Below are 11,523 nucleotides of genomic sequence, written 5' to 3' on the forward strand. Positions count from 1 at the left end.
CGCTGCCAAGCCTGGTGGTGTTCATTCAGACGCTGTCTTTCCGACAGCCCTGTTCTTCTGAACACCACCAAGCTTGGCAGCGTATATTTAAGTATATATTTAAGTATATACGCTGCCAAGCTTGGTGGTGTTCATTCAGACGCTGTCTTTCCGACAGACCTGTTCTTCACCTGAGGACAGCTGCTTGCGTTGTGGCCGAAACGTCGTGAGAATTGTATTTTATTATGTTTTATTTTTTTTATTTTATTATTTCCCTTCTACGTGACTTTACCGAAAGAACCAAGAAGATGAATCCCTGCAGTCACGAAAGCTTTAAATCGAAAAAAAAAGATGATGATGTTGATGATGTTGATGTTAATGATGATGATGTTCATGATGATGTTGATGTTAATAATGATGTTAATGTTAATGATGATGATGTTGATGATGATGTGAATGACGCTGTCATTCCGACAGACCTGTTCTTCACCTGAAGACGGCTGCTTGCGTTGTGGCCATAACGTCGTGAGAATTGTATTTTATTATGTTTTATTTTTATTATTTTATTATTTCCCTTCTATGTGATGACTTTACCGAAAGAACCAAGAAGATGAATCCCTGCAGTTACGAAAGCTTTAAATCGAGAAATAACTAAATTAAATCACGACGTTTCGGGCGCAACACAAGCGTCCGTCATCAGGTGGAACAACCACAGCAATAAACGATTGCTGAAGTGGGCAAAATGGCTGATGTGACAAGAGGCTAAGTAGGTAAGAGAGGGGGAAATAAAATAGCAAAATAAGATTTTGCTGCCATGAATGTCTAAATGATGAGCCACTTTGTTGAGCTCTCATCATGCGCCAAGTTGCTTCTTAAAAACAAGTTAATAGCTCAGCGGGTTTCGTCGCCTCATAGAATGGGGATGGTTTAGTTCTAGTTGTACGTTTCGATTTAAAGCTTTCGTGACTGCAGGGATTCATCTTCTTGGTTCTGTCGGTAAAGTCATCACGTAGAAGGGAAATAATAAAATAAAAAAATACAACATAATTATTAAACATGTTTTATTTCTATTATTTTAATAAAAATAATTATTAAACGTAATTATGTTTTATTTCTATTATTTTAATAAAAATAATTATTAAACATAATTATGTTTTATTTCTATTATTTTAATAAAACATAATTATTAAACATAATGATGTTTTATTTCTATTATTTTAATAAAAATAATTATTAAACATAATGATGTTTTATTTCTATTGTTTTAATAAAAATAATTATTAAACATAATGATGTTTTATTTCTATTATTTTAATAAAAATAATTATTAAACATAATGATGTTTTATTTCTATTATTTTAATAAAAATAATTATTAAACATAATTATGTTTTATTTCTATTATTTTAATAAAACATAATTATTAAACATAATGATGTTTTATTTCTATTATTTTAATAAAAATAATTATTAAACATAATGATGTTTTATTTCTATTGTTTTAATAAAAATAATTATTAAACATAATGATGTTTTATTTCTATTATTTTAATAAAAATAATTATTAAACATAATGATGTTTTATTTCTATTATTTTAATAAAAATAATTATTAAACATAATGATGTTTTATTTCTATTATTTTAATAAAAATAATTATTAAACATGTTTTATTTCTATTATTTTAATAAAAATAATTATTAAACATGTTTTATTTCTATTATTTTAATAAAAATAATTATTAAACATAATGATGTTTTATTTCTATTATTTTAATAAAACATAATTATTAAACATTATTATTATGTTTAATTTCTATTATTTTATTATTTCCCTTCTACGTGACTTTACCGAAAGAACCAAGAAGATTCTAGTTGTATGGTTTAGGTGACTTGTTTGCCTTGTACTTTGCGCTACTGTCGTGTTTTGTATTACTTGTTGGTGTACATTCTTACCCGGCCCGACTAAACCATCTGTAGAAAAGAGCTTTATAGCTGATAATTGTTTTTTAACCCTTCTATCTGGCAACAAAATGACACCTCCTTCCGATTTAAAGCATTCGTGACTGCAGGGATTCATCTTCTTGGTTCTTTCGGTAAAGTCACGTAGAAGAGAAGTAATAAAATAATAAAAATAAAACATAATAAAATAATTCTCACGACGTTTCGGCTACAACGCAAGCAGCCGTCTTCAGGTGAAGAATGAGACACTGCCAAGCTGGGAGCTTATATATAAGCTGAGTTGGGGGTGGAAGAAGAGCGCCTTAATATAAGCTCCTAGCTTGGCAGTGTCTCATTCTTCACCTGAAGACGGCTGCTTGCGTTGTAGCCGAAACGTCGTGAGAATTATTTTATTTTGTTTTATTTTTATTATTTTATTACTTCCCTTCTACGTGACTTTACCGAAAGAACCAAGAAGATGACACCTTGTAAAAACGTGTCAGTTTTGTTGCCAGATAGAAGGGTAAAAAACCAATTATCATATTTTTTACTGGCAAATGAGGTTCCAATGGTGTAAATGCTTACCCCGAGCTCTCATACTCTGATGGTGCATTGTCTTTGAGTTGTGCGCCTTTTGGCGTCATCTGGTCCAACCCATGTGAGACTAGACTCTAAGGAAAGCTGTCTCGGGTGTGGACCAATCAACTTCAAGGACAGTGCATATCATTACCATTATCAGAGTTGTTTATTTTTGTTTGCATTTTGACTGCTTGTGTTGCGGTTATTGCAAACATGATGCCTTGTAAAAAAAGGTGTCAGTTTTGTTGCCAGATAGAAGGGTAAAAAAAACAATAATCATATTTTTTTACTGGCAAATGAGGTTCCAATGGTGTAAACGCTTCATAGCTCATCGGATTCATCCTGGAGTATCATTATTCTGATTCAGGGGTTTTCATTGTGCACAGCTGCCAAATACCTCGCGTCAATATGAGAAATCTCGTAGCATCAGCAGCACGAGATGTTCCACGGGGAAACTGCTGATAAGCTTCAGCAGATCGAGGTCGCTATCGAAACAGTGTCTCCCCAGGTAAGATGGCCGCCCCATCACGCGAAGCCTCCCCAGGTAAGATGGCCGCCCCGCTCACGCGAAGCCTCCCCAGGTAAGATGGCCGTCCCACACACACGGACGCACGCGAAATCTTCCCTAGGCAAGATGGCCGTCCCACACACACGGACGCACGCGAAATCTTCCCCAGGTAAGATGGCCGTCCCACACACACGGACGCACGCGAAATCTTCCTCAGGTAAGATGGCCGCCCACACGAAATCTTCCCCAGGCAAGATGGCCGCCCACACGGGCGCACGCGAAATCTTCCCTAGGCAAGATGGCCGCCCACACGAAATCTTCCCCAGGCAAGATGGCCGTCCCACACACGGGCGCACGCGAAATCTTCCCCAGGCAAGATGGCCGCCCACACACGGGCACACGCGAAATCTTCCCTAGGCAAGATGGCCGCCCACACACGGGCACACGCGAAATCTTCCCTAGGCAAGATGGCCGCCCACACACGGGCACACGCGAAATCTTCCCCAGGCAAGATGGCCGCTCACAGACGGGCACACGCGAAATCTTCCCAAGGCAAGATGGCCGCTCACATACGGGCGCACGCGAAATCTTCCCTAGGCAAGATGGCCGCTCACACAAAATCTTCCCTGGGCAAGATGGCCGCTCACACGAAATCTTCCCTAGGCAAAATGGTCGCCCACACACGGGTGCACGCAAAATCTTCCCCAGGCAAGATGGCCGCCCACATACGGGCGCACGCGAAATCTTCCCCAGGTAAGATGGCCACCCACACACACGGGCGCACGCGAAATCTTCCCCAGGTAAGATGGCCACCCACACACACGGGCGCACGCGAAATCTTCCCGAGGTAAGATGGCCACCCACACACACGGGCGCACGCGAAATCTTCCCCAGGTAAGATGGCCACCCACACACACGGGCGCATGCGAAATCTTCCCCAGGTAAGATGGCCACCCACACACACGGGCGCACGCGAAATCTTCCCTAGGCAAAATGGCCGTCGCACGCGAAATCTTCCCTAGGCAAGATGGCCGCTCACACGAAATCCTCCCTAGGCAAGATGGCCGCACACACAAAATCCTCCCCAGGTAAGATGGCGGCCCGCGCTCACGAACCCTGGTGAGAGGGGTGCGAGGGGTGTGTGCGAGGCTGCACCACGTGACCCGCACTCACCGGATCCTCACTGCTGCACGACACCACGTGACGCAGCTTCACGGGCGGCATGCTCGAGACGGGGAGGGGAGGTGGCTGAGGTGAGGGGGCTGAGGTGAGGGGGCTGAGGTGAGGGGGCTGAGGTGAGGGGGCTGAGGTGAGGGGAGGTGAAGGGAGGGGAGGGGAAGGGAGGGGAGGGGAGGGGAGGTGAAGGGAGGGGAGGGGAGGTGAAGGGAGGGGAGGGGAGGTGAAGGGAGGGGAGGGGAGGTGAAGGGAGGGGAGGTGAGGTGAGGGGAGGTGAGGTGAGGTGAGGGGAGGCTGAGGGGAGGGGAGGTGAGGGGAGGGGAGGTGAGGTGAGGGGAGGGGCTGAGGTGAGGGGAGGTGAGGTGAGGAGGTTGAGGTGAGGGGAGGTGAGGAGGTTGAGGGGAGGTGAGGGGAGGTGAGGTGAGGTGAGGGGGCTGAGGTGAGGGGGCTGAGGTGAGGTGAAGGGAGGGGAGGGGAGGTGAGGGGAGGTGGTGAGGAGAGGGGAGGTGGGGAGGTGAGGGGAGGGGAGGTGAGGGGTGGGCACCCAGACCCCGCCTCTCGCGAGACTTGGGCTGTTGTTGGTGTTGAGCGAGACCCACCCCCTCCTCCTCCTCCACCGCTTCACGAGGCGCGCGAGGTGAGGAAGAGAGGGGCGAGCGCGATGGGGGAGAGGAGGAGGCAGCCGCGAGGGGGTTGGAGAGCGAGGGAGGTGGTGGTGGTGGGGGGGTAGGAGCGTACGAGACCAGAGTTAGTGAGGGATGAGCGCGGACTCCCCCCCCCTCCTCCTCCTCCGTTACTGCGAGTCGCGTTGAAGGTGGAAGCAGCAGTAGCAGCAATAGAAGCAGCAGTAGCAGCAATAGAAGCAGCAGTAGCAGCAATAGAAGCAGCAGTAGCAGCATCAGCAGTAGCAGCATCAGCAGCAGTAGAAGCGCGCCATCCCCCCTCAGTGTTTGCTTCGCGTACAGCGGAAGTGACGTCAGCGCGACCCCGCCCGGTTCGCTTTTCCCGCCTTTTCTCTGGCGTCTGAGGGGGTCACGTGGGGTCCCCCCCCCCCGCCTCGCGCGGGGAGGGTGGGGGGGGCTCTGTGTCACGTGGGTGAACTAATCAACGTGGACGTGCGCTGAATGAACTAATCAACATGGACGTGTGCTGAATGAACTAATCAACATGGACGTGCTCTAAATGAACTAATCAACATGGACGTGAATTCTAGATTTGAAGCTTTCGTGACTGCAAGGATTCATATTCTTAGGAGGCCTCCGAAACGTCGTGATTTTTGTTTTATTTTATTTTCATTAATTTTGATGTTTTACCTACGTGACTTTACCGAAAAAACCTAAGAATATGAACGTGGACGTGCTCTAAATGAACTAACCAATGTGGACGTGTGCTGAATGAACTAATCAACATGGACGTGTGCTGAATGAACTAATCAACATGGACGCGTGCTGAATGAACTAATCAACATGGACGTGTGCTGAATGAACTCACCAACGTGGACGTGTGCTGAATGAACTCACCAACGTGGACGTGTGCTGAATGAACTCACCAACGTGGACGTGTGCTGAATGAACTAATCAACATGGACGTGTGCTGAATGAACTCACCAACGTGGACGTGTGCTGAATGAACTAATCAGCATGGACGCGTGCTGAATGAACTAATCAACATGGACGTGTGCTGAATGAACTCACCAACGTGGACATGTGCTGAATGAACTAATCAACATGGACGCGTGCTGAATGAACGAATCAACATGGACGTGTGCTGAATGAACTAATCAACATGGACGCGTGCTGAATGAACGAATCAACGTGGACGTGTGCTGAATGAACTAATTAACATGGACGTGTGCTGAATGAACTCACCAACGTGGATGCGCGCTGAATGAACTAATCAACATGGACGTGCTCTAAATGAACTAACCAGTGTGGACGCACGCTGAACGAACTGATCAATGTGGACGCGCGTTGGATTGGGGGCCGTCCATAAATGACGTTCACGCACCTAGGGGGGGGGGGGGGGGGGTCAGACGTGTGACGAGGTGGGGGGGGGGGGGGTTTGTATTATGGCTGCAGGTATTGTGGTCTATGCAAACATGACTCCTTGTAAAAAAAGGTGTCAGTTGTGTTGCCAGATAGAAGGGTAAAAAAACATTATATTTTTTACTGGCAAATGAGGTTCCAATGGTGTAAATATCATCTTCTTTGTCTACTTCCGTGGCTGTACCAGTGGAATTTACATCTGGCACAGCAGATACAATGAGTGGACTGATCGATGCCCTTGGTGGGGTCGAGGGATGTTCTGGCTCTCTCGTGGTCAACCACGTTGTACGCCGATGGTCTGTGGATTGCTACCCACACTTTGAACCTGGAGCATGCCACTAAGAGATGGGGACCACGAGCCCACCAAAACTAAGCACCTGCCTGGGTATGTTGTGTCATCAAACGCTCCACCCCCTCAAATGCCTCACTAATTCATGGGGGCAGGTGATATAAAATGGATAAGTTGCAGTACCCTGGGGCAGTGTGCTTTTGACCAATAGTGTTTTGACAGCGGATGTCTCACTCCAAATCGGTCGAGAGGCATCTTTTCATTGGCTGCATTACACAGAGGTCGCAAACCGGGTACCCGATACCCGTACCCTACCGGCTACCCGGCTACCTGTACCCGGCCAGGTACGGGTACCCGTTTGCGACCCTGGTGCGGCCGGGTACGGGTACGGGTAGGCCGTGAGTCACTGGTGAGTAACCGTTTGTCACTCATTTCGGGTAGGGTACGGGTAGAGAACGGGTACCGTTTGCGACCCTGGTGCGGCCGGGTATGGGTACGGGTAAGGAATCAAAACCCGTTTGCGACCTCTGCATTACGCTGCTGTGTGGGAAGCTACCTGGTCTGTCACTCACACAAAGCTTTGGGTCATCTCGGCTACAGTCATGCCCTCCCTTTCCTATGCTTGCGAAACGTGGACACCCCCCCCCCCCCCACACTAACGGCACATATCGCTGGTTAGAAACATTTTAGTCGGCCTGCCTACGATCCATACTGGGATTAACCAGGCTGGATTGGTGTGAGGAGCTCACAGATCCTTGAAGGATCTGGATACAATTCCCCCTTCAGTGAGCTCCTCCGGCCGTAGTGAATCAATGTATTATAAACTAAACTAAACTTTTGTTTTGAACCAAATTTGGTTTTATTTACCAGGTAATATCCCCACTGAGCTACAGTGAGGAGAGGCACTGAACTCAGTCATCATTGGAAAGATGTTATTAACCACGCAAAAAAAGACTTAATTACACTTTTTTTAGGACAATCTTATCTGACAGGCACTATTTTACTTTACCGAGTGTTAACATCCCCAGTGTTTAACAGTAATCTCTTCATTGTTTCAGCCAGCATTGGTATAAACATGGGCATTTTCGTCTTTTCTATCATGTGTATCAGGCCTCCCCCTCCCCCCTCCCTGCCCAAGACGTTGGCGTGTGCAGCAGTTTGTCGCTTGCGCACAATCGCTTCCACGCCGTCGCCCACCCTTTTGGCCCCGCCCCCCCCTCCCTCCCGATACTTTCCATTCATTGACTACCACATTCTGATGATCTCCCCCCTCTCCTCCCCCCTCAACTCGCTTTTAAGGGATTACATCTTGAGTCATTGCCTCACTTGATGCAGCTAATCTGGCTGTGACGGTCCCACCTGATGACGGAGACCTTGTGTTGCCTCCGAAACGTCGTGATCTTTATTTTATTTTATTTTTATTAATTTTGATGTTTTACCTACGTGACTTTACCGGAAAAAACCTAAGCATATGAATCCTTGCAGTCACGAAAGCTTCAAATCTAGAAGTATTTGATCCCCTGCTGATTTTGTACGTTTGCCCACTGACAAAGAAATGATCAGTCTATCATTGTAATGGTAGGTTTATTTGAACCGTGAGAGACAGAATAACAACAAAAAAATCCAGAAAAACGCATGTCAAAAATGTTATAAATTGATTTGCATTTTAATGAGGGAAATAAGTATTTGACCCCCTCTGCAAAACATGACTTAGTACTTGGTGGCAAAACCCTTGTTGGCAATCACAGAGGTCAGACGTTTCTTGTAGTTGGCCACCAGGTTTGCACACATCTCAGGAGGGATTTTGTCCCCCTCCTCTTTGCAGATCTTCTCCAAGTCATTAAGGTTTCGAGGCTGACGTTTGGCAACTCGAACCTTCAGCTCCCTCCACAGATTCTCGATGGGATTAAGGTCTGGAGACTGGCTAGGCCACTCCAGACCTTAATGTGCTTCTTCTTGAGTCACTCCTTTGTTGCCTTGGCCGTGTGTGTTGGGTTATTGTCATGCTGGAATACCCATCCACGACCCATTTTCAATGCCCTGGCTGAGGAAGGAGGTTCTCACCCAAGATTTGACGGTACATGGCCCCGTCCATCGTCCCTTTGATGTGGTGAAGTTGTCCTGTCCCCTTAGCAGAAACATGCAACCTACGACCTCCTGTATACCAGCCGAAGGCATGAACATATCCTAGCCACCGTGTCACCCTTGCATCAGGGGAGCAGTGGTTGCAGTGGTTTAGCGTGCTGCGCTATGAACCTAGCGACCCGAAGTTGAATTCCCACTCAGCCAACATCGGAAGAATACTGTGTCTGATCCGGTGTTGGGCCTCCCTAGGTCGACTCAGCCTTGACGGGTACCTGATGCAGTGTGGTGCTGGCCACCCACTCCCTCGTGTGCCATGCCGGCTTCAATTGTATCGGCTATAGTGTGAGTCAGGCTCTCTCCACTGCTGGCTGTGTCTGCAGGGTCAGTCTCTCTCCACTGCTGCTGTGTCTGCAGGGTCAGTCTCTCTCCACTGCTGCTGTGTCTGCAGGGTCAGTCTCTCTCCACTGCTGCTGTGTCTGCAGGGTCAGTCTCTCTCCACTGCTGCGGTGTCTCTGCAGGGTCAGTCTCTCTCCACTGCTGCTGTCTCTGCAGAGTCATCTCTCTCCACTGCTGCTGTGTCTCTGCAGAGTCACTCTCTCCACTGCTGCTGTCTCTGCAGAGTCAGTCTCTCTCCACTGCTGCGGTGTCTCTGCAGTCAGACTCCTCCACTGCTGCGGTGTCTCTGCAGAGGGTCAGTCTCTCTCCACTGCTGCTGTGTCTGCAGAGGTCAGTCTCTCTCCACTGCTGCTGTGTCTCTGCAGAGTCAGTCTCTCTCCACTGCTGCGTGTCTGCAGGGTCAGTCTCTCTCCACTGCTGCGGTGTCTCTGCAGAGTCAGTCTCTCTCCACTGCTGCGGTGTCTCTGCAGAGTCAGTCTCTCTCCACTGCTGCGTGTCTCTGCAGAGTCAGTCTCTCTCCACTGCTGCTGTGTCTGCAGGGTCAGTCTCTCTCCACTGCTGCGGTGTCTCTGCAGGGTCAGTCTCTCTCCACTGCTGCTGTGTCTCTGCAGAGTCAGTCTCTCTCCACTGCTGCTGTGTCTCTGCAGGTCAGTCTCTCTCCACTGCTGCGGTGTCTCTGCAGAGTCAGTCTCTCTCCACTGCTGCTGTGTCTGCAGGGTCAGTCTCTCTCCACTGCTGCTGTGTCTCTGCAGAGTCAGACTCTCTCCACTGCTGCTGTGTCTCTGCAGAGTCAGTCTCTCTCCACTGCTGCTGTGTCTCTGCAGAGTCAGTCTCTCTCCACTGCTGCTGTGTCTCTGCAGGGTCAGTCTCTCTCCACTGCTGCTGTGTCTCTGCAGGTCAGTCTCTCTCCACTGCTGCTGTGTCTCTGCAGAGTCAGTCTCTCTCCACTGCTGCTGTGTCTCTGCAGAGTCAGTCTCTCTCCACTGCTGCTGTGTCTGCAGGGTCAGTCTCTCTCCACTGCTGCGGTGTCTCTGCAGGGTCAGTCTCTCTCCACTGCTGCTGTGTCTCTGCAGAGTCAGTCTCTCTCCACTGCTGCGGTGTCTCTGCAGAGTCAGTCTCTCTCCACTGGCTGTGTCTGCACGGTCAGTCTCTCTCCACTGCTGCGGTGTCTCTGCAGGGTCAGTCTCTCTCCACTGCTGCTGTGTCTCTGCAGAGTCAGTCTCTCTCCACTGCTGCTGTGTCTCTGCAGAGTCAGTCTCTCTCCACTGCTGCTGTGTCTGCAGGGTCAGTCTCTCTCCACTGCTGCGGTGTCTGCAGGGTCAGTCTCTCTCCACTGCTGCGGTGTCTCTGCAGAGTCAGACTCTCTCCACTGCTGCTGTGTCTCTGCAGGGTCAGTCTCTCTCCACTGCTGCTGTGTCTCTGCAGAGTCAGTCTCTCTCCACTGCTGCTGTGTCTCTGCAGAGTCAGTCTCTCTCCACTGCTGCTGTCTCTGCAGAGTCAGTCTCTTCACTGCTGCGGTGTCTGCAGGGTCATCTCTCTCCACTGCTGCTGTGTCTCTGCGGTCAGTCTCTCTCCACTGCTGCGGTGTCTGCAGGGTCAGTCTCTCTCCACTGCTGCTGTGTCTCTGCAGAGTCAGTCTCTCTCCACTGCTGCTGTGTCTCTGCAGGTCAGTCTCTCTCCACTGCTGGTGTCTGCAGGTCAGTCTCTCTCCACTGCTGCTGTGTCTCTGCAGGTCAGTCTCTCTCCACTGCTGTCTGTTCTGCAGAGTCATTCTCTCTCCACTGCTGCTGTGTCTCTGCAGAGTCAGTCTCTCTCCACTGCTGCGGTGTCTCTGCAGAGTCAGTCTCTCTCCACTGCTGCGGTGTCTCTGCAGGGTCAGTCTCTCTCCACTGCTGCGGTGTCTCTGCAGGTCAGTCTCTCTCCACTGCTGCGGTGTCTCTGCAGGGTCAGTCTCTCTCCACTGCTGTGGTGTCTCTGCAGGGTCAGTCTCTCTCCACTGCTGCTGTGTCTCTGCAGGGTCAGTCTCTCTCCACTGCTGCTGTGTCTGCAGGGTCAGTCTCTCTCCACTGCTGCGGTGTCTCTGCAGGGTCAGTCTCTCTCCACTGCTGCTGTGTCTCTGCAGTCAGTCTCTCTCCACTGCTGCGTGTCTCTGCAGAGTCAGTCTCTCTCCACTGCGCTGTGTCTCTGCAGAGTCAGTCTCTCTCCACTGCTGCTGGTCTCTGCAGGGTCAGTCTCTCTCCACTGCTGCGGTGTCTCTGCAGGTCATTCTCTCTCCACTGCTGCTGTGTCTCTGCAGGTCAGTCTCTCTCCACTGCTGCTGTGTCTGCAGGGTCAGTCTCTCTCCACTGCTGCGGTGTCTCTGCAGAGTCAGTCTCTCTCCACTGCTGCGGTGTCTCTGCAGGGTCAGCTCTCTCCACTGCTGCGGTGTCTCTGCAGGTCAGTCTCTCTCCACTGCTGCGGTGTCTCTGCAGAGTCATCTCTCTCCACTGCTGCTGTGTCTCTGCAGGTCAGTCTCTCTCCACTGCTGC

The 11,523-nt window shown here is 49.2% G+C and overlaps 2 protein-coding genes across 6 annotated transcripts in view; one reads left to right on the forward strand and one right to left on the reverse strand.

Moving 5' to 3' along the window:
• The window catches only part of LOC133339414 (DNA repair protein XRCC1-like), a 55,121-nt gene extending 50,832 nt beyond the window's left edge, over positions 1 to 4,289 (reverse strand). For all 3 annotated transcript variants that reach the window (XM_061547558.1, XM_061547559.1, XM_061547557.1), the window contains exon 1: positions 4,178 to 4,289. In XM_061547558.1, the coding sequence (XP_061403542.1) occupies positions 4,178 to 4,228 (51 nt within the window). In that variant the 5' untranslated portion in view covers positions 4,229 to 4,289. The remainder of the gene's footprint in view (positions 1 to 4,177) is intronic.
• Positions 4,205 to 11,523, forward strand: part of N6AMT1 (N-6 adenine-specific DNA methyltransferase 1) — a 164,342-nt gene continuing 157,023 nt past the window's right edge. Inside the window, exon 1 of one of the 3 annotated variants that reach the window (XM_061547562.1) lies at positions 4,205 to 4,257. The gene's annotated coding sequence lies outside the window, so the exon portion shown is untranslated. Of the gene's footprint in view, positions 4,272 to 4,715; positions 4,818 to 11,523 lie in introns of those variants that run through there. The other 2 variants (XM_061547565.1, XM_061547564.1) reach the window with 2 other exon arrangements.

This window comes from Lethenteron reissneri, unplaced genomic scaffold (assembly GCF_015708825.2).
Source record: "Lethenteron reissneri isolate LAM-NWPU_2019-01 unplaced genomic scaffold, ASM1570882v1 scaffold_1864, whole genome shotgun sequence".
Taxonomy (NCBI): Eukaryota; Metazoa; Chordata; class Hyperoartia; order Petromyzontiformes; family Petromyzontidae; genus Lethenteron; species Lethenteron reissneri.